Source organism: Gymnogyps californianus, chromosome 5 (assembly GCF_018139145.2).
Source record: "Gymnogyps californianus isolate 813 chromosome 5, ASM1813914v2, whole genome shotgun sequence".
In the NCBI taxonomy this organism is placed as follows: domain Eukaryota; kingdom Metazoa; phylum Chordata; class Aves; order Accipitriformes; family Cathartidae; genus Gymnogyps; species Gymnogyps californianus.
The window spans coordinates 25,466,643-25,488,746 of NC_059475.1; the positions used below are offsets into that span (position 1 = coordinate 25,466,643).

General features: G+C 37.8%; 1 protein-coding gene across 3 annotated transcripts in view; it reads left to right on the forward strand.

Annotated features, from left to right (window-relative positions):
• EXT2 (exostosin glycosyltransferase 2) overlaps positions 1-22,104 on the forward strand; it is a 334,688-nt gene that overhangs the window by 25,833 nt on the left and 286,751 nt on the right. For all 3 annotated transcript variants that reach the window (XR_007766582.1, XM_050898477.1, XM_050898478.1), the window contains one exon: positions 12,043-12,174. Coding sequence is in view for 2 of the 3 variants with exons in the window: in XM_050898477.1 (XP_050754434.1) it covers positions 12,043-12,174 (132 nt within the window). In the remaining variant the exon portion in view is untranslated. The remainder of the gene's footprint in view (positions 1-12,042; positions 12,175-22,104) is intronic.

Sequence of the window (22,104 nt, forward strand, 5' to 3'; positions counted from 1 at the left end):
CCTCTTTTTTTTTTTTTTTTTTTTTCTTTTTCCCATTAGCTGACAATTTTGAATGCTCTTTAGAAATGAAAATGGCACCTGACATTAGTTGTCTTTGAGTACATATTCTACCCTGGTGGCTTAAATCTGTACAGATGCTCTGGAGAGGATTATAGAGGGTGTGCATATTCCAGGATACTAATAGTGGAGTAGGGAATCATGAATAGAAGTTGTTAGATTACAGTTAAGCTTAAGAAATACAGTTTCCTGCAACCGGACTCAGCTGATAATGGAATTCTGGTCCCAGGGGGTCCACAGAATGCTTCATCTCTGTTCCCCCCCTACAGCACATTCTACCATAAAATGCTTCCTAACACTGTAGCAAACAAAAGCAAAAAATATCAATGGTGCCTGTTGAGGCATTGGGAAAAACTTTCCTGATCCTGAATCTAGTGATTAGGTTAAGCCTGAGCATGAATGCAACGCCCATTAACCAACTGTCTGAAATGCTTCAGTAAGCTAGCAGCACCAAGCCCAGGCTCTGCGCTCTTCCTCTCACCGCTTGTTTGGTTTCTGATCTGTTGCTACCTGTGTTTAGTAGCCAGTGCTTCAGGGAATCTCCCGAGACGTGAGTTCCATCTATTGCAAAGGCCATGTTATATATGTATTGAGGGGAAAGGGAAAACAACTTCTTCCTCACGTTTTTAGTTGTTCAGGTGAAGCAAAAGATTAATACAGAATAAATATGCAAACGCTGGTCAGTGGTGTACTTCCCATCTTTTTGGGGGTAGCAAGGACTTCTGTAATAAGCTTTAATGTTTATCTTTGAGATTACTTGTCTTTTTTACAAAATTTGGCTTCATGCAGTAAAGAATATTCCTCTTTAGCATGCTATTTCAGATGTTTGCCAAGAAGAAATAAATAACTCTTGTTGATGTCTATCAATTATTTTGTCCATGTAAAATTATTTTGAGTCCTGTTCCGTTGCAGTGTGACCACCACATAGCATTATCACAGCCAGCAATTATTAATCCCCTTATCTATTTCATCAGACAGCCATACAGCCATGCACAGTTTGAGTCATGAAGGATGAGGTATTTTTACATAGCTTGAGCTAAGATCAGTTATTTTTAAGGTGTGGAGAAAAAAAGCAGCACCATGTCCTAAACTGAATTTTTCCTGTAGATATGGAAAAAAACCTGTGACTGCCAGTCCTTCAGCTTTTATCTTTATAGAAGTCAGTAAGATATATCTGTATTCAAGCAATGCTGGCAGTAATGTCTGTGGTTAAAGTTGTCCAATGTTGAGAACTGTGTGTATGGGAGTATGTGTATGTTTATGATTATATAAAATAGAACTATATAGCTTACAGGAAACTGAGCAAAACATGTCTTCAGCAAAAGGGCAAGTTCCTCCTGGTATAGAGCTTAAGCTCTGAAATTGAGGTATGTGCTGATTTTTGACCGCTATAATATGATGGTAACCCTACCTAAATTTTCTTTTTTTCTTGCTTCAAAAAGCTGTCCTTTCATGTGTGTGATTGGCACTGGGCTTGCTTTGTGTTTAGCTTCTCTAATTAAGGGAATTTAAGCTTCTATTCTCCCAGCATTAGTACAGCAGTCATGGGAAATCTCAGACAAGACAGATCTTGTTGCAGCAGTTGACACAAATAAAAGCAGTTGTGCTTTTATTTATTTATTTTTGATGCTGGATGCTGATTAAAAGTTTCCAGGCATCCTTTAGCCATGTTATAAAGCCAACCAGCAGAGAGCAGGGCAGCTGCTGAGGAGGGGAGATGCTGGTGGACATAGGACAAGATCACAGTGGGAAGCATCAGTGTGTGTAACTCAGAAAGCTGGGAAAGGTGTAAACAGATCCCCAATTTATCTGTAGCGTGGGCTCTCCAAACACTGTTTTATTGGTCAGTGGCTCCTGCTTTACTAACCTCTAACCTCTGCAATATTCAGAGGTGCTGCCCACCAGCCAGCCTTGTCTTTGAACCCCCCTTGGCTCCTGCCACCTCAAAGGCTTGCAGTCAGATTCCTGTGTTTTGCTTGGGACCTCATCTCTCAGCAGGATGCCTGCAGCAGGGAAAACTGATCTACCCTGAGAACATAGACATATTTGAAGGCAATACCCCTGGGACTAGAAACCTATTGCTTTCAGTTTCAGGAGCTGTCCATCATTTGTCAAGAAATGTGGTTAAAAGTCCCCCCACCCCCCAACTTGTGGTCATATAGTAGTTGAATGTTCCCTGCAATTACATACACATATTTGTTTTCTATTACTTTCTGGACTGCTGTTGAATCAATGATAGCGTAAGTCTAGCTCACTGTAGGTCTGGTTTCATGTGGTTAACAGGGACTGTGCAAAGGACAAACTTATAAAAAGGATGATACAGATCCAAGTAATTTTGACTACTCCTCAGGTTAGGTGTGCCTGCCCCTTCACAGTAACAGCCTGGTGAAACTGGAGTAATTAGGGAGCCCTACAAACTCCTGGAAAATGGAGGGAGAGTGGGCTATTTTTTGTGTCTTTACATCATTATCAACGATGATTATGTAGATATGACTATCTGGAAGCCAGAGTAGGATCTATATTACTCTCTTACAGCTGTGTTATTTCTGTGGTGTCAACACATGTCATTTGCCTGTAAATAGGAAGACAGAAATGAAAGCTTTTTGGGAGCAAAGGGAATTCAGTAAATGGTAGCCATTTTTACATTACATGTTTTTAAAGCTCGAAGTGCTTTATGAAACTTTGCTTTTTTTCTCATCCTGCTCCTTTCTTTGCTGGCTCTGTGTCCGTGCTTTGCGGCAGTATTCCCAGCCACACCTGAGAATGGGGTGGTTCCTTGCTGCTCGTATTGCTGATACCTATTTATTGGCTCCATAACTGAAATGTATTTTGGCAGTGGATTTGTAGGGTGCCAGGGCAGTAAGTCAGGTTTGCTGGTGCAGTGTTGCCTTCTGCAACAGAGTTGTGAAGTTGACATACTTAATAGTCAAAGAAGCAAGTTTGAGGTGCAGAAATATATGGAAGGATGGGAGAACACTAGTGCTAAGTGGTATTTTTATCTATTTAAGTCTTGTGTTCTTGTTATTTTTAAAACTAAGTTACTATCACTAGGACGAGAAATAGCAGAAATCTGTATTTTAGGGCTCAAGATAAGCAGGATTTCAAAACCATATAAAATGTTACCATTTCATGAGAGAGAATGAGAACTATGCTGTTAAAAATAGCTTCTTCTGTCATATGTTTGAGCCAGATTTTAAGCAGAACAGGGCTCTTGTTCATAACAGAAGGTGAAAACCTTAAAAAACAAAACAAAAAAACCCCAAACCCCCAAAAACCAAAACCCTAACAAATTATCTGAAAGTATGGAAGCAATACTCAAAATGTTAACTTGTAACAGATATGTTTCAAAGAACCATTCTGATATATGCATAGTATGTGTTGTTGTACATATGGATTACTATAATTGATATAAGTGATTCTTTTCAAAGCACCAAAGAGGAGAATCTGAGGAAGACTGCAGTGCAAGAAGCTTGAGATTAATATCTGAGCTTGCACTAACATTTTCCTTTACCCTTAGCTCTTATGAGTCAGCATTTGGCAAATAGTTTACAGCAATAAAACTGAGAGCCAGTAGAAGTGAGTTACTCCCAAGTGGCTGGTATGTGAAGAGTAAGACTAGCATTTTGAACTCTGACCTCTGTCCCCTTATGAATCAGCAGCTTCAAAAAGAAAAAGAAAAAAAAAGAAATTTGGATAGTGGAAAGATTTAGTTTTCACTTTCTGTTGTATCTGAAGTAGGCAAATGTGCTTGTTTCATGGCTGAAATTACTACAGTGGAAAATATTGAGCCAGGTGATTAAATCCACGTACTGCTTTACTTTTGAAGAGAGATGTTTTGAGACTGAATTACAATAAAAACCAGCACCACAAAATGTCTATCTAGAATCTCTTTCTTAAAATATAGGACTGTAATGATACAAATTATTGTTTTGCTTGCTTATCCTGCAGAAGTGTCTTGTAATTAAGGAATATTCCTCTATAGGCCACTCATGTAAGTTGTATAAGTTAAATAGAATAATATTTTCAGGGCTTTACTTGAGAATCGTGCATAGCTCAGAAACAAGAGTTGAAAGATGGAATGAAAATTCAGAAACAATATTAAAAGAACGTTGTCATGTTCCATTAGAAGCAAACCTTAGCTAAACTGGAAACAACTGTATGTGCCCTGCATTGTTCTACTGTTCATTCCTCTTTCCCTTCTGGGGAAAATTCTGGTTTTGAGCTTTGGGAAAACCCAATGTTGAGTTATGGATTAGTCTTTATCTGAAGTGATCAGACACCCCCAAAAGTGCAATTCCTTACTATCCCCATTTTTTAGCCTTAAAAGTGGCATGCTGATGTTATGAGTGCTCTTTATACAATGCCTACACTACTGCTTTTCTTGGATAGATCCTTGTTGGCAAATAGACACAACACAACCAGCTTAGGTCAAATTTGAAAGGTGCTTTTTATCTGATCTTCTATAAAACACGAAAATAATTCAGAAAGCTTTACAGTTTTAGGCAATTTAGCATGAGTTTACCAGTGTTGCATTGATTTAATGGATTAACTACTAGAATTCCTACATAGTAGTCTGTGTATGGGGACAAGAATCTAATTTTTACTTTCAGATTGCGATTTCTAAAGAGGTTACCTCCTGTTATGGGTAATTGTACTGGCACCCCAAAAGTGAGCCAGCTTTTCAGAGCATGGCTCTTACATTTTTCCATAGCCTGAAACACATGAAATATTTTTGAAAAATGTACCCTACATTCTTGTTTGTTCTCATTTCAAATCTTTGTGCCTTTTTGGGAAAATGAGAGGGCCCTGAGATCATTTTTGAAGATAGGGCTTTAAGGGAAAGAAGGATCATGGCCCACAGCTGGTCACGTACTCTGTCCTCTCATGCTCCCTTAATAAGAGGAGAATGGATTGTTCAGGAGGTATTTTAAGGTACCAGAGCTCTAAATTTCTCTCTGAATGACCCTATTTTTTTCCCTGCTGATTACAGAGAGAAGATTGAACCAGCCAGCTTTTAGGTGTGTGTCCTAGTTTCAGCTGGGATAGAGTTAATTTTCTTCCTAGTAGCTGGTACAGTGCTGTGCTTTGGATTTAGTGTGAGAATCATGTTGATAACACACTGATGTTTTAGTTGTTGCTAAGTAGCGCTTATCCTCAGTCAAGAATTGTTCAGTTTCCCATGCTCTGCCAGCAAGCAGGTGTGCAAGAAGCTGGGAGGGAGCAGAGCCGGGGCAGCTGACCTGAACTAGCCAAAGGGATATTCCATACCATAGAACGTCATGCCCAGTATATAAACAGGGGGGAGTTGGCCGGGAGAGGTGGATTGCTGCTGGGGCATTGGTCAGCGGGTGATGAGCAATTGCATTGTGCATCACTGTTGGGTTTTTTTTTTCTTCCCCTCTTCTTTTTTTTGTTATATTCCTTTTCATTACTATTATTATTGTTGTTTGTTTTTATTATTAGTAGTATTATATTTTACTGTAGTTATTAAACTGTTCTTATCTCAACCCACGAGTTTTGCCTTTTTTTTTTTTTTTTTTTTTCCCCTCCTCCCCATCCCACTGGGAGCAGGGGGTGAGTAAGGGAGCAGCTGTGTGGTGCTGAGCTGCATGCAGGCTGGGGTTAAACCACGACAGTGTGTTGAACTTGATTGTGTGATATTGCTAAGGGTCCTAAACCAAATAAGCACTTTTTTTTTTAACCCAAATTCTTATCACTTTCTAGAAACAGCAAATTACTGTCTAATTCTTAACAGTATAAAGTCTTCTGAGGGTTTCTCGTAAGCCTGTGTAAAGAAACAAAGAGGGCACTGGTTTTAGCTGACCCAGCTGGTATCATCTTTGCTGAAGAACTGCGTACTAAAAGTGATATGTGTGATCAGCAAGGAAGTTGCTGGAACAGGGAACCAGCTGTAGAAACAGTAAGGTGGTCCGGAAAGAGGGGGCCGATTACAATTCATAGGCAGAAAAATGTGGGAATTTGGAGTTATAGGGTCCTCAGTCTGAACCCAAAATTTGTCTTGGGAAACTTTTTGTAGAATGCTTGTTCCTCCAAAAGAGGAACTTATGTTCTCTCTTCAGTCCCATTTTACCTTGGGGTGGAGGGGAGTAGGGGGCTTGAGAGCTCAAGCTTGCTATCTGATTATTATATATCATCAGCTGTCTTCATATGCATCTTTAGTATGGGGCGAATATATAATAACTCAGTTTATCTTGAACCTCAGTAGCCTATCTAATCCTACTGCACAATGGAAAGAGGTTATGGGGGGTGTTGCCTGTGACCCATTATAGTAGCTTGCTTGATGGGCAATAACTTGTTAGGTCTCAGTAACTTAAAAAACATTTGATTATATTACGATATTGCATGTAACTTAAGAGCCTGAAGGTCTTAGTGGACACACTTGCGTGCCCAGAGCTGTAGGTATTTCTTGTAATATCTTTTATATCTCTGCTGAAGGTACACGTTTTAGCAAAGGGTTGCCACAGTCAGTTACTTTGATAGCATTGGTTAGCTAAATATTAGTTTTACTAGTTTAAAGTTTATTTTTACAAATAATAAGAGAGGATAAAGTTAAATTTTTTCTGTTCTTCTATCCACCCCAAAATTTGAAAGGTCTAGAATGGTTAAGTCTCACAATGTCTCTGTGAGGTGAATATTACGCATACTGCTGAGAGGCTGAAGTAGAAGCAAGAAATCAAATGTGTGTTAATCATTTATCTAAATAAGTAACAGAACCAGGATTAAAAGTAAGATCACTGATATTCCAGGCAAGTGCTGCTGCAGCAGCTAGGCCACACTCTTTTCTTCGGCCAGACTTCCCTAACCCAGCTGGTCAGGGAGTAAAAACTAGGAACACCAAGGAGCCATCGAGAAGGGAAAGCATTTAAGTAGAGTAACCCCAGCCAGTGTGAAAATGGTTATATTTCAAGGCCTTGTAAACCTTTTTAAGGCATTTTGGAAACACTGAACTCCTGCAGTGGGGCAAAATCTTACAGCATCATGGCGCCTGACCTAAAAGCTGAGAGAAGCGGTGGTTTATGGGCAGTTAACTTTTACTGCTCTTCTGCGAATCTTGTGTTAACCTTTTGCTAACTTTACCAACTCCCACCAAATCGTGGGCTGTGAAAAGACAGGAGGCTAGAAAGTTCCTTTCATGGACTGTTTTTCCCTTGATCTAAATGTTACAGAAAGTATTCTTTTCCTTGCCTCATGCCCAGTGTTTTTCTTTTCACAAACTAATCAAAAGATTTACGTTGATCTGTCTTGCACTCTACACAGGAGCGCCATTAGTGGCATTAGCACTAGAACTTATAAACATTATATGAATGGACTTTGTAACCTGATGCTATGCGGGCTTGTAAAGAGCTTATAAAGAGATGCTAGGCCCCCAAGTGTGTTTATTTCTAAGGAAAATAACACCTTACCTAAATAAATGTTACTTTCTGTGAGTAGGCTACCCTATTGCTGCGTGCCGCTGCCTGTTGTCTCCTATGAAAATAACTGCAAATGCTTCTGTCCCAAGCTCTTGCCTCTACCAGTATGTGCTGAATATTGTCAGTTTAGTTGTTTTGTAGTCCACCTGAACAAAATCCTGGAACTGAAAACAAGTGGAATTGAACTTTTGTTTTGGATGCTTGCTTACTTGGTTGAAGGAACGCAAAATTTCCCATACCATCTACAGTTTCGAGGAAGAAACCTACACAAAGTTTCTAAACTTCTTCTGTCTTACCCATATTGCTGGTGTTCCTCAAAGTGTGTATATGTATTTGTAGAGATAAATTAATACCTCTACATTATATTAAGCAATTTTAGCCTTTACAGAAAGTGGTGGGTTTTCATGGCCAAACTAATGAGGATGCAGCAGTTGAAACTGGGGTGTGGAGGAAGGAAGAGAAACAAGTTAGAGCTACCTACTGGCATGCCCGTGTTTGTGACCTTGGTCTGCAGAGCTCACCCCTTGGAGAGAGGGGAGAGTTTGGCCTCAGATTCCTTCAGTCTTTGGCTTTCATGGTGAGGCTGTCTTGGCTTTGTAAAATTTTCTGCAGAAATTGAATTCAGGTGAACTAATTTCATGGGGGATCTATTGTATTATAAGAGATTCCAGTCGCTTCCAACCCATTGGGCAACCCAATAATGTATGTATTTCTCATTGTCAGGCAAGTCATTCAGTACTCTACATTTGACTTTTCCATACGTTGGTAAAACTGTTATAGAAAGTAATGCTTTTCTGTCTTTCATCTTGTATCTATCCTAGATTTTCTATTTATCTAGAAATTTAGAAGGGGAAGAGAAGCTGTTTCTTAAATACCTGTTTGCAATTCCTGGTAAGCCATACACCCAGAACAAGATCCCATAGTTAACGTATGTTCATCTGTGTCGTTTTGGCAGTTGTACAAAGTAAACGTTTGATCTCTGTTTACGATTTAGATTGTCTGTGACCTAAGCAATGTTTAGGTGTATACAAAGTTAGCATTGTCTACAAGTCTGTGGTCCACACAGTGTGTTTCCTTAGAAAATTCTGAAACCTCATCAAGCAGACTACTAGAGCACTAGAAGTTAATTTCAGATCAAGTTGAAAAGAGTGGTAGCTTGACCATATCATAGTTGTAGACTGTGTACAATCAATGCTATGTGGAAGACAAGATCCGTAATTATGGATCATTCATTTCAAGATCCTGAAAGGCTTTCAGGTAGCTCTAATTAGTATGTTACAATTGCAATACCTTGCAAACATTACCAAGTTCGCAAAGCTACTCTCGAGTATGTAACCATTAGTCTTCTGAATTCATAGATATGGAAAAGAGAAATGGACAGCTCAGAAAAAACTATGTAAGAATACTAAGAAGGTTGGCATAGGAGTCAGGAACAGACCTCTCTCTCTTTAATCTTTTTTTTGTTTTGGTTTGTTGTTGTTGTTGTTGTTGTTGTTGTTTCTCTCTCCTGTATCCCAAATGTGTTCATGGGATTTTTATCCCTCCTAGGTATTAGTTACATTCCAACATAAGCTTTTCAACCACACCAAGTAGAGCAGAAAATACATTTCAAATGGAATCGACATACATCTTCTCAATAGAAAACTTTCCCAAAATGTTTAGTAACTTAGCATGCTGAGCAGCAGACACTAGCAAGCCATGTTAATCAGTTCTGCTTTATAAAAGCAAACAAGGTGGGGAGGAAGTAATGAGACCCTGAAACATCTGTTTGGAGACTTCGAATCCCCTTAGAAGGTTTTGAATTCTGCCTTAAAGAAACACAACTCCAAAAAATTACAACCAACTGTGGGAACATTTTCTAGCTCTTTACAAAAAATTAATTACATAAATATTAGTCTCTAAAAAGTAAATTCCCTCTGCCCTCTTCTCCAGTTTTGCTTCTGGTATAAAGGTGTAATATTGCCTGACATTGCAAACATTCATTCAGCAAAGAGAAGCCAGATCAGAGCCATCCTAGTTTTGCTGAAGGAGGAAAAAAGCTTTGATTGTTACAAAGCTAGATAATCATAGATATTACAGTATTAATAAACAATCTTAGTTAGAACAGTATAGGAATGCTGTCATTTAATAACAATGAAATACACAGTCCTGTGTGTATTTCACACAATAGCTACTTAATTGCTTTATAAAGTTATATGTTAAAAGGCTACATAAAATAATTTCTCCTTCCTACTTAGTGCTGCTTATAGCAGTGGTTCTAAACTGTTATCTAATGTGAAAATGAAATCTGTGTTCTTACTCTTGTTTATTTAGGATACTTTAATAGAGAGGTTCACTGTTCTGGTCAATTTTAATTCTTAATTTACTTCTGGTTTTCTTTTTAAATTGGTTGCTGCTGAGTTCTAAATAATACATTTTTCTTAAGAAATGGGTCATAGGGAAAGGATTACTTAAGTCTTTGCTTAGCATGTGGTGTTTGCTTTATTTAATGTCTTTGCTATTTTAGGATGGCAGACATTATTTATTCTTACCTGTTTCTATAATTCTTCTGCTTTTACAGTTGGATGTAATATTCATTTTGTTCTATATTCTTGGTAATCAGCCTGTTATCCAGCTGTTAAGTCCTACCAGGGAGAGAAATGCGGAGAGGGAAGTGACTCTGTTCTAGAGTGAAATTGCTTTGCACTGTCTCTGGATGACAAGCTCCAGAGAAGCGTAATTTTCAGACATACTCATCAGTCTCCTTAATAAAATTTTGAAATACTCTGAAGTAGTAAGGCTTATGGTTGTTAATGTTTTCTCACAATAAAAGTAGTGCTCCGGAGAGCACTTGTCTCTCTCCTCGTTTGCTTTTTTAATTGTACCGTGGATTTTTTCATCTTAAATATTCAACAGAACTATTCTGAAGAACCTGTTTTACAGACAACCCACAGAGTAGAGTTTTAGGACCAGTGTTTCGGCAACAGGTCTTTAGTTCTGAATCCCATAGCTTACACTCAGAGTAAAGTACAGGGTAGCATATGCATGAATATGTGCAAGTTTGCTTGTGAATTTGCATTTTCCCTACTTGTAATCTTTCCCGTACACTGTTATTTAGCCTAGGAATGCTCCAGCACAAAGTGTACATGTAGGAATCGCTCTTTGTCTTCTATTAAGAAGTAATGACCTGCAGAGTGAGACACACTGGCAACTTGTTAACAGCAGCTAAACGAGAGTTATTTTTGGTTCATCTTAAAGTCCTCCAAAAGCTTGGTATTCCTTTAGTAACTTAATATTCTAAATAATATTATTTAATATTCTCATAGCACGTGATTAAAACCAGCCTGTCTGTAGAGCCTTTTTACTGTTTAAGGAATCCATAGCAAGAGTAATAGCAGTTGCCCAAATTTGTACGTTGTCTTCAGTTGTGTTCTGGCTCTGAAAGCTTCTTAACCTTCCAATTATCAAAAAAACGTCTTTTGTTTTAATTGTTCTACAACCTAGATGCAAACACATACTCTTGTAGTTGATACTGAACCGTAGGGAGACTGCAAGTTAAATTACCTTCTGGACACTTCAAGGTGCTGGAATTTCCTGAAGAAGAATTAGGTTGAAAAAATTCACATCTCTTGGGCCAAAACACTTGAACTACATTTATTGGCAAAACATGTTTCCTTCTGGGTTGGATGGGGTCCTACAGGATCATTTGATGGTTCTGGGCATTTAAAAAGTATGTTTATGTCTCTAACAGAGAATCAGATAAGTCAACATTTTCATTTCCAAAACTCTGCTTTTCTTCCAGCATTTCTGTCTTACATAGAAACTGGGACAAGATTAAAACTTGCCATACAGGACCTTAGCTTGAAAACGACTCATCTGTGAAATTCAGTGCATCTGTGCATAAGAAAATCACATGCCTCATTTCAGCAGTTTTACACTGCCCATGTTGTAAATTAGCCTAGATTAATGATTGTAACAAATTGGCATGTGCGTGTACTTTTATGTAAAAATCTTAATATTTACTTGTATAAGTAATATTTGGTTTTGGTTAGGTATTAGTTTGGTAGTGTTCATGAGTACTGAAATTCTCTAGCTGATCAGCTGTCTCTAATATTGATGTTGAAAGGTGACTTTTAAGTTCCACCTTTTAGGCTGTATGCTTTTATTTGGCTATTTAGCTGCACTGTGGATTCCTCTGCCTTGGAAAAACTTGAGTATAACAGCAATTTCTTCTGTTCTATGGTCAAACTGCTTTTGACATTTTTCAAGGGGAAAACATGATGAAAGTGTGAAAGTAACTGATTCCTTCAAGTATTCTCATTCTATTTAATCACTTGCAAAGTAATGCTGCTGCTTCTTTTTATTGGCTGTAAGTCCTGTTTTTTGGGGGAGTGGGGTTGAGTTTGAAGCCTTCAGGCTCTATGGAAATATCCTAGCTACAGTAAACATGCCTCCTAATTTAATTTCCACTTGACATGTAGACTGCATGAAACAGATTGTGCATGATAAGCCATAACTGATTATTAAGCACTGGATCTGTGCAATGTGAAAGTGAACTTTATTCTCTTTACAGGCAAGGTGGTTCTGGGAAGCATATTTTCGATCGATGAAAGCAATTGCTCTTGCTACTCTTCAGATTATCAATGATAGAATTTACCCATATGCTGCCATTTCTTATGAAGAATGGAATGATCCCCCAGCTGTGGTAAGTAAATTCGTTTGATTTACTCATAAAACAAATTGTGGGTTTGTTTTTTTTTCCTCGTATAAAAGGTATGTGCTATGAAACTTGGTAATAATTCTGTGTACGTGTGTTTGTGTGTGTGTGTTGGTAACTTGCACAGATGAAGCTAATATATTTTATGATAACTGGCAAAATAACTAGCAGTTCATTTTATGTCCTGGCGGTGAAATGCGAACTTTTAACTTTTGCTGTTGCACACACTAAATTGCTTGCTTGTTTATATATTTATTTATTTTTCATGCATGCGTACACACACACTTCTTTATTTCTGTTGAATTTAGTGTGAGTTTAATGCTCTTAAAAATGAATAACTGCAGTGGAAATAGTCAGTGGAAGTACGGCAGATCTTAAACAATCTGCAAGGCTCTTTCATGTAATTCTGGTGAAATAGCTAGTTATTCCTATGCCTACAATTTTCTTCATGTTATTTCTATATAATTTCTCTTATACAGAAACTGATGATCAAAGTTTTGCTGGTTTTGTTTTTTTTCCCCTTAAAAAAAAAAAGTTTCACTGGCTGAACCCACCTCTGTTAAAGAAACACTGGCGTATTAATTAACCTTCTGCACCAAGCAGCTGGTTCTGATTTTTTACTATGTAAAAGCCTGCAGATGATTTTCACTCATAATCAGTTAATTTTCTCTGTGTCAAAATATTAAAAATAGTTTTGTTTTGCTAATAAAAACAAACTTGTTAACTGTCTCACTTTATGATGGTTTAGAGAGAGTTTCTCTGAAAGCTGGGTAGGAGTGCTCAGGAGTAGAATGTTTTACTTTAAACTCTTCAGGCTGATAGAGTGTGAACAGTTGCTGACAAAGAGTTAGAAGCTCATTGCTGAGTTTCAGAAGATGATTTTCCATTGCCTAGCCAAAGGCATTGATAATCTACTGTTGTCATTGCCTACAGAGAAAGTGTGGCATTTGTCAGTATTTAAGGAAGAAATTAAGCTGCACAAGAAGTATGTATGTACCCCGCAACAAGGGGATCAGAACATCTTAACACCTTCAGATTACGCTAGCAAAACAAGCACCTTGAAACACCTAGTAAAATGAAGAAAATGGCTTTAGGATTACTTAGCCTTTAAAGGGGACACAAAAATATCTTCTCCTGGGTTCTCTCCTATACTGGAAACCCATCCATTTCTGGGGAAGCTAATCTTACTCAGAGCAACAAGCAGGCTCCTTTTTTTTTTTTCTTTTTCTTTTTTTTTAATTTTCTTTTTAATATATACTTGGAAAAAATATTTATATTAGTCATTCAACCTAGAGGTTCTTAAGCAGAAGGTTTATGACCACAGACACAGCAACATACAGAACAGAACTCCGAAACTGTGGAGGAACATGTAACAGCAATACCGTGCTAGGGCAGTACACGGAGTGGGCAGGAATATTGTATCAATGTGCAATTGCAAAGAAAAGTTAGAAGGCTGACTGCAATTAGACAAGCTGGAATTTGTCCAGGACGTTGGAGTTAACACCTCATATCATGCCTCTCTCATGCCATGAATGGTCAGTTCCTTGGTGGTTTTATGTCTCAGTTGAAAGAATTTGATGTTTATCCTAGTCTATGAAAATTGCTTAATATGTGCATGAATTCATTTCTTGCTTCAATATGAAATAGAAATATCATTAAAAGTTCCTTTATGGGCTGTGTAAGCTCCATATTAGCCAGCAACACAGAGTGCTTGTGACCCTTTCTCAGAGGGTCAGTTAAAGAAAATAGAATTCGGATTCTGTTCAAGACCAGTTAAATTTGTAGAACAGCAGTACACAATCCTGTGATATCTTCAGCTGGGGATTTTGATAGCTACTCTGAGCATGTATGAAAATTTCCTTCCATGAGGCTCTTCCTTTTTCTCCTTTTTCTCCTTTTTCTCCTTTTTCTCCTTTTTCTCCTTTTTCTCCTTTTTCTCCTTTTTCTCCTTTTTCTCCTTTTTCTCCTTTTTCTCCTTTTTCTCCTTTTTCTCCTTTTTCTCCTTTTTCTCCTTTTTCGCCAGCTAATACTGTTTGGTTTTGACCCTTGTTCTTTCATTCGAAGCAAATAAATGGAGCCTTCTCCTATTCATCTTTGAGGTTTTTTTTTTTTTCTGTAAATTTATTTTATCTCTGAGGTGAGAGCATATTACAGTTGCGGTCTATAGGGGAGCATATTTTTCAGGACTCAGCTAATTTCTAACTTCAGGCAATTTAGAAGGTGATGATATATACACTATCTGCTAGTAAATTTAATAAGTCAATAAATTTAGTAATAGTTATTTTAATGTTGTTGTTTTTAAAATAATTGCGCTAGTCAGAATTCCACAGTTGGTGTCTGCTTGTCAGGGGAATAATGATCCACTTGAGCCTGAGTGTGTTTCTCATCTAAGTGCATGCCTTATGTCCACTCCTAGCACTGTTAAAATTTCTAGTAAGACTGGATGAAACACTGTAGTTGGAAAGCACGTACATTTGAGGTAGCAGAAGATAGCAACTGTATCCTCTAACTCTGATAAGACGACAAAATAACTAAAGATGACTTGAGTGTGTTCCTCATTTACAAGAAAATTGCCATATTCTTCTCTAAATAAACTTCAAGACTGAAGAATATAAAACAAATTATTTCAGGTTGGCCCCAGGGCCAGGATATAGGTAACGGTTAAAATGAAGCACCCGCAAGTTAATATTAATACCACAGTGAAATGTGCGCGTAACTGGGTGTCATAAATTCTTACGTTACTGGCCAGAGCTGTACCTCCAGAACTTGCAGTGTGTATTCTGCCTTCAAACTTGGCTGGCTCAGCATCCAGTTTTTCTAGCTCTGCTTGTTGTTCCTTACGTTGTTGTGGTCAGTAAGGATTAAATGCAGTGCTCTTCTATACATTCTTGTTCCCGTTACGCGGTTTAGATAGAAATGCAGAGTTGCAGAAAGAATATGTAGAAGCTGTAGGCAGATTAACAGAAGGTGCAGAGGTGCAATCACCATTTTAAGGCAAGGGGCTTACTGCAATTAGCCAGAGATTTCTTTAATCAGTACAAGGCTGTTAACAGAGCTCAGATCCCTGTGCTCTGAATAGTGAGGTTTTGAAAATGAGAGCATGGATTTGCCTATGGAATATTTGTACAGAAAATGCCAGCTTTAATGGATTTATGAGCTTACTTGCTAGGACAGATACACCTTTCTAACAGAAAGAAGAGCTTGCTGTCTGTGCAAGATCATCATGCAGAGGAGAATCCTTAGCTAGAAAGAATCCTTGGCCGTGGTTGCTTACCTGCCTGTCTTCTTGGTTTAAGGTTTCTTTTTATTTGTGTGCTTATAGAGGTTAATTTTGCTTAGTATATCACTAGGATACTGAGAAGTAACAGAAAAATAGAGCTTGGTAAAATGTCTTAGTTGCTAATTGTTTTGCTGCTCAATTATTACAACTGCTTCAGGTGTTAAATAAAGCAGTAAAAACATTATTTCTACTTTAACAATTAGGATAGCTCATAACTCTCCAAGATGCACATTTTACTCCGCATTTTGTTGAGCTATTGTAGCCTCATGAGTTGCTTCCAGTTTTAAGATTCATTCTCTGATTTCAGTCTGTTTCCTATGATTTCATGTAGTACTGCCTTTTATTATTTTGATTATAGTACAGTAGAATCTATTTTGAGTTAGCAAACGTTTAACAGATTACAGCCTGTAAGTATGCTAGATAGAAGAGATTTTTAGGGGCCTCAAATATTCGATTAAGTAAGTTTGTAACAGCAGCACCTATGAAGAGAAAGCTGCATCTTTCGCAAAAGGCTGCCTCAAGTTTGATGTCACTTGCAAAGTAGGACCAGTAGGGACTTAAGGCTATTTTCTGAAGTTTTTCTCTTTGCTTTATTTTGAACTCTGATGCTTCAAATTAGGAATTAGGACATATCTGCAAACATAATAATGATCACATTCTCTTTTCAGCAAAATTACATTGATTTTTGTGTCTGAGGGGATGGCTGTTATCTTGGACAGTCAGCATGAAAGTGATATTCACTCATTTAAAATCTGTGAGGCATGCTCATGGCTAGATCTGCATATAGATTAGCTTTATTCCTTTTCCCTGGATATTTCTCAAATCTCAACACAAAGAAACACCAGCCCACCTTGTGTTGAGTCTGTAGTTTTCCAAACAATTTAAACCACTGTAAGCAGGTACTGTTGCTAAAACAAGCAGTCCTGCACTCTTCTGCAGTTGGATGATGATTTCTCTCTCTCTGTGCTGCCTTCTTTTTTAATTTTCTAGTTCACTTGTGGTGAATTAACCAAAATAATTTTCCTCATGTAAAACTTACCCAGCAAAAGAAAAAAAAAAAAGGGGGTGGGTGGGGAGGAGGGGGACAAGAGAGGGACTGGGTGGCTGGAAGGCTGCTTTTTTTGGCATTAGTTTGGCTTATATTGGCTCAAAATATTAGTGAGACTGTTGCCTGAGTATCTTCACCACAGTGTGGATACAGCAGCAGTACAGGAGGGTATTTTTCCAGCAGGAGGGAGTATAAGGTACACAGAAGATAAATGCACATGCAGTTAATTCCATACTTAGTACATTACATTGAGGAAGTGATCCAAGCAGTTTTATGTGTTTGTATTGGTTGACTGAAGACTGTTGGCTTTTTCTAAAGAAAAAATATGCTATAAAGTGGATTATCTTCCTACTTGTCCACTATCCTGTTGAGGAAGTGGAAGACTAGTAGCATATAACATGCTAATATGTTATGGAATGGTACTTTCAATAAAAATGCACTACAAGATATTTCCTCCTTTTAATGAAGAGGGGCAAATTATGTTTTTGGGGCCTGAAATTCATTCCTGGACCACTTGAGTCCTTTATGTCTCAGGCAGTGTTTTGCTGCAAGCATGGGAGTTTCATGCCTTTTGTATTTCTTGACCCAGCCATTATCTATTAGGCAGAGGCAATCAGTTACGTTCAAGTAAGCCAGAAAATGACCACTTCTATGGTGTGCATTCTGATGGTTACCAGTTTGGGCTGGATTAAAACTAATGACCTGGGTTTGAGATGTGATCTGTTATCTTCAATTAAGTGCTTTGTTATGCTCTAATAGAGGTAAATTACTTTCTCACTTGTGCTTCTCTGTAGATTATTTAAATTCTCCTCTTACTTTGTGTCATGCCTTGCTAACATATATGGGTTTCTGAAAAATGAGTAAGACAGGGTTTTTCCAGATTTTTTTAGTTGCTTTTGTTGAAATTCTTTCAAGCCTGTTTATAATGTAGACCTATAAAACATTAGAGGTTTTTTTGTCAGGGGCTGCTTTTGAGCTTTGACCTTGGATGATACAGACCATAGTTTAATAATCACTTGAGAATATCACTATGCCGAACAATAAACATACCAGATTTCATTTCCCCCAGCAAGGCAGAAAATAACACTATCATTTGGTTTAAACTAAAATAGCAAAATTAACTTAGTGCAAAAAGTGCCATTCATTTAGGAAAGCCTAAGTAGGATGTTCATTTACAGAATACTTTGTGGGCTTCTGCCAATTACCAGGCAGTTGACACTTGTTAAACAATTAAACTGTTTCTAAACTCTTTGACTCGTATTTTGCAGCCCTCAGTCTCCAGATAATGCCACTGTTATAACTGTACTTCCATCCTAGTACCATTCCTCATCTTCAAAGCATTAAGCAAATTTTAATATACGCATGTTTATTTACCTGTAAATGAGAACAAGCTAGCACTTTTCTGGGCAATGCACATCTGGTTTTTTTTCCATTGAACAATATTAGGTTTCTGTTCCTGCTGTATTTCCAGCTACCTTGTGCGATGGTTTGAATCAGCTGGGTGAAATTTTGCTTTATTTACTATGGTAGAAGATTGATATTCTTTCTTATACTAAATAAATTTCAGTTTATCGATAGTTTTTCCAGTGTTGATATTATGGACAAGTTGAGTATACCACATATATTCAGCTATAAATACTGATATTTTTGTGTGTGTGAGAAACACGATTTAACAGTTGGTTCTTTAACTTAGCTGCCTAGAGATTAGGATTCTCCTCTTACACAGTGATAGATAACATCACAGTTATCCTATGTTGTATGACTAATATCTAGTGTGTAGGTTTATTTCCATTGTAAATTATATCCTTTGAGGCATGAACAACGAATTTTTGTATTTGGTTGACAGAATCGGAAACTGGATTTCATATATTTCACTTGAATGACATTTTAGTTCTTAAGACTACACCTAACCATTTAATACTGTTGGGTTTTATTTTCTCTAAGAGCTTTTTGCTTTGTCTTTAGCTTAGTAGTAGACACTAAACATGCAAGTGAGAGACACATTTTTAACCTCTGCAAAGCTGGTTTTGAGATGCACCCAAAGAAAAATTTTGCTGGCCAAAGGTGAGGGTCTCATTGTTTGTTGCACTGCCTGGTGCCTCCTGTGGCTTCTTAACTGTGCAACTTTATTGTATGTAAAGGGAGTCATTAACTGTAAAAAAAAAAAAAAAAAAGGGTGGGGGAACAACTTTGTTGCTTTGGATTCCACAAGTCATCTTTTCAGTACTCCCTGTCTTTTCTGGCTTTGGTAGCATGAAAGGTATGTTAAGTTCCATTTTCCCAATTCAGATTATGTCATACCCTGGTTTTTTTTGGGTCAGGAGCTGCTACCTTGACTTACACCAGGAAAAAAAAACCCAACAAAAACCCACAGAAAAACATGAATCCTTTTCCTGGTTCTCTTTCAAATTGTTTGAATGTTCTTATTAAGGTTATAATGTTATAATATTCTCATTATTCTTATTCTTACAAAAGAATGGCAAGAAAATTGATGGAGGGATTCCAAAAAGCATAAGTATTATGGCAGCTGTAAATATGAACTCAGTTCTTGATAATTCTCTTCTTCTCACTGCAAATCTATTCCTTTGACACATTATTGAAATTAAGGAGTTGAAGAGATGAGCCTGAAGCTGAGTTTTTATATCAAAGAATATGTTCAGCCAATAGATTCTGTCAGAAGGGCTCAGACAGCTGATTAGATTTAAACAGCTAAACAAAAAAAAAAGATGCTGAATAACTTAGTGTTACAGTTACGTGATGTATTTTGGCAATCAAAATTCATGATTCATGACAGTATCAGATTTCATCACTCAAGAAGGAATAGGTAGAAATGCCTGTGTGTCTTGTGGCTAAAATTTTTTTTGAGGAGCGTTTATAGTCTTCATCAAAACATGAAATGGTGGCCACTGCAACTTGGCTTGTGATCCTGCAGAGTGTAAGCACTATGGTTGGCTCTGGATAAGTAGAGAGGGTTAATTCCTTTGGTTTTGCCCTATGACCACTTGAGGATGAGAAGCATGATGAAATACTTTCTCAAAGTATTCAATAGAAACTTATCATGAATAATTGGAGCAAAATAGAATAAATCAAAGCTTTTTTTGGTCTGGTAATTCATAATTGAAACCACATTGAGGTTAGGTTGATATTCAGAACAACCCAGCTGAAAAAGCCTTACCCACAGAGGCAGGGAATATACATCTGTTTTGCTTAGATGTGTAGAAGAACTACTTAGCTACTGTTTAAGTTCAACACACTGTTGTCCTTACCTCTGTGCTTTTAAAAGACCGTCAGTTGTTGTTGTTCAAACTGTGTGGTTTCACTAATACGTGATTACAACAAGCAGCCTAGTTGTTGAAAATAAAATACACAGGGAGGAAAGCCCACTGTATTGTTCATGGGAGCAGTGAAATTTTATTCTTCTAAAGTGCTGTTGCTGAGTTTTCCCACTAAGTGATAGCTGGGAAGTTCCTGACTCTCTTCTGTAATATGGGACATCTTACACAGCTTTGTTTTCCTAGAGACCATTCTGTGATGCAGTTTATGTGTCTGCTGTGTCTTTCTTCAAGTCTCTTTCAATGGCACTCAGCGTACACCCGAATAAGTTGTTTTGGGGTAGGACCCTGTCTTAGTTATGTCTGGTATTTTGCCAATACCTTTGAGGCTCTGTAGCATTTATTATGATTGGCCAGTTCTCAGTCCAGTTGTGTTCATTGATCTCCTGAAGCTCCCATCTGTCTCACTTCTGTATCCTGCTAAGAATGGTCTGTTTAAAACTTCTCTGCTAACTTGAACCTGAAGATTCCACATTGAGTCTAACCTTAAGCATCCCACAGAATGGGAATTCAACTCCCTTGATACCTTGTCCTTAATGTATTAACTTCTCCTAAGATAGAATCAAGTTGTTTTTAATGACCAAGAAGGAGGGCAATATTTGATGTATCTATAGTAAAGGAAGGTGCCTTATTTCTAAGGCATTATTACACATGCACACTTGTGGAAAGCAAGCACAGGACAGCTGCAGCAGTCTGAATCCTTCCCTGTATACATACCCATTCCTGAATTCTCCTCTCTCCCTAGCTTCAGGCTATTGCTAAGTTCTCACTGTCATTCAGGTCCCACTACTTTGGATTTTCATGTGAACTGCAAAGAGCTGTCAGACGACTGAGACTGCGAGACTTCAGTGACATGAGATTACTCTTAGGAAACTGGCATTTGAACTTGATCCTTTTAGCCCATAAAAGTGATTCACAGCAAACAACCTATTAATCTTAGATTAATTATCCTGGCTCTTCTAATGATATTAGCTGGGAGGGCGAGAGTGAAGGGTTGTCTTATCCATAGCTGAGTGTCAGCACTTTGTCAAAGAAAGGTGATGGATGATCAATCCACTGTTGCTGTTTGCTCTTCTCTCTGAGAGTGAAAGTTCCTGTGAATTTTCATCAAGAATGTTAATAGAAATGGGACTGGAGCAAATGTTCCTTCACCACTTGGTTTCTTGAGCAGTGACTGGGAGAACCCATCCCTATGTCATTATCCATTTCATGCTTTGCTGCCATAATGGAGATTTAATTAGGTTGCTGTTGAATTAATTGCCTGTATGGTTTGCTTTTCCCAAGCAGAAATCTGGAAGACTTTAGCAAATTATGGAGGCTTGAATTTGCCTGATTTCCTGCAGAAAGTGGGGTCAATAGGTCTCAGACTGTAGACACACTCTTCAGGCAGGCAGCAGGGGGTTGGCTCTTAATGGCACTTCAGAGATGCTTAATTGCCTTTTTGAAATGTTTTTCTCAAATGAGAGGCATGGTTCTCCCATCCATTAGTGTGTGTCTACAGACTTTTCTCTACCTCCATCATCCTTTAGTAGATGCATGAGCAAAAACACCTCAGAAGTTGCCTTATTTTTCCTAAGTTATAACCAGCGGGGGAGAATTTTCATGCCTTTCTGAAAGCAGTAAAAGTTGGAATTGAAGTAATGTACCTAAAACTTAGGTTTTTAAGCATGATAATTTTTTAGGCACATATGCATGTGCTCACACACGTGCATCTGTATTTTTTTTTCTAAGTACCTAAAATAGTCTTAGATGACAGAAAAGGAATAAACCTTTTCCAAGGATATTACAGCAAGTGATTTGTTAGGAAATGCTGTGGCCAGAGAGAAAAAGTTGCTAGAAAAACTTCAAGTGGGAGCCATTAATTTAGGTGGCAGTACTCACTCGTAAGTAGTAAATACAGCATTGTCCGTAGATTACCAGTTATTTCTTCTTGTAGGGCAGAAACATAAGATTTTCTTGGCACTCTACTGAGTATGATGTTAAACCTCTGCTTCAAGTATTAATGAAGAGAGGTTTCTGAAAGTTGTTTTAAGAAGCTGCTCGACATTACAAGGGTCATTTGGGTAATAGCAGTCTTGGGGTGGGGGTTGTGTGGAAATGAGTCTGTAAAGCTTTAATGAGATGGTTTATGCTCTGGTTACATTTAGATTGTGATTTGCTGTAGAAATTGCTGAAGGAATTACTGAAACTGGAGCAAAATCAGAGGGCTGTCCCCATCTGCCACCAGTCGTCTTGTAAAATTAGCAGAAGTACGTGTA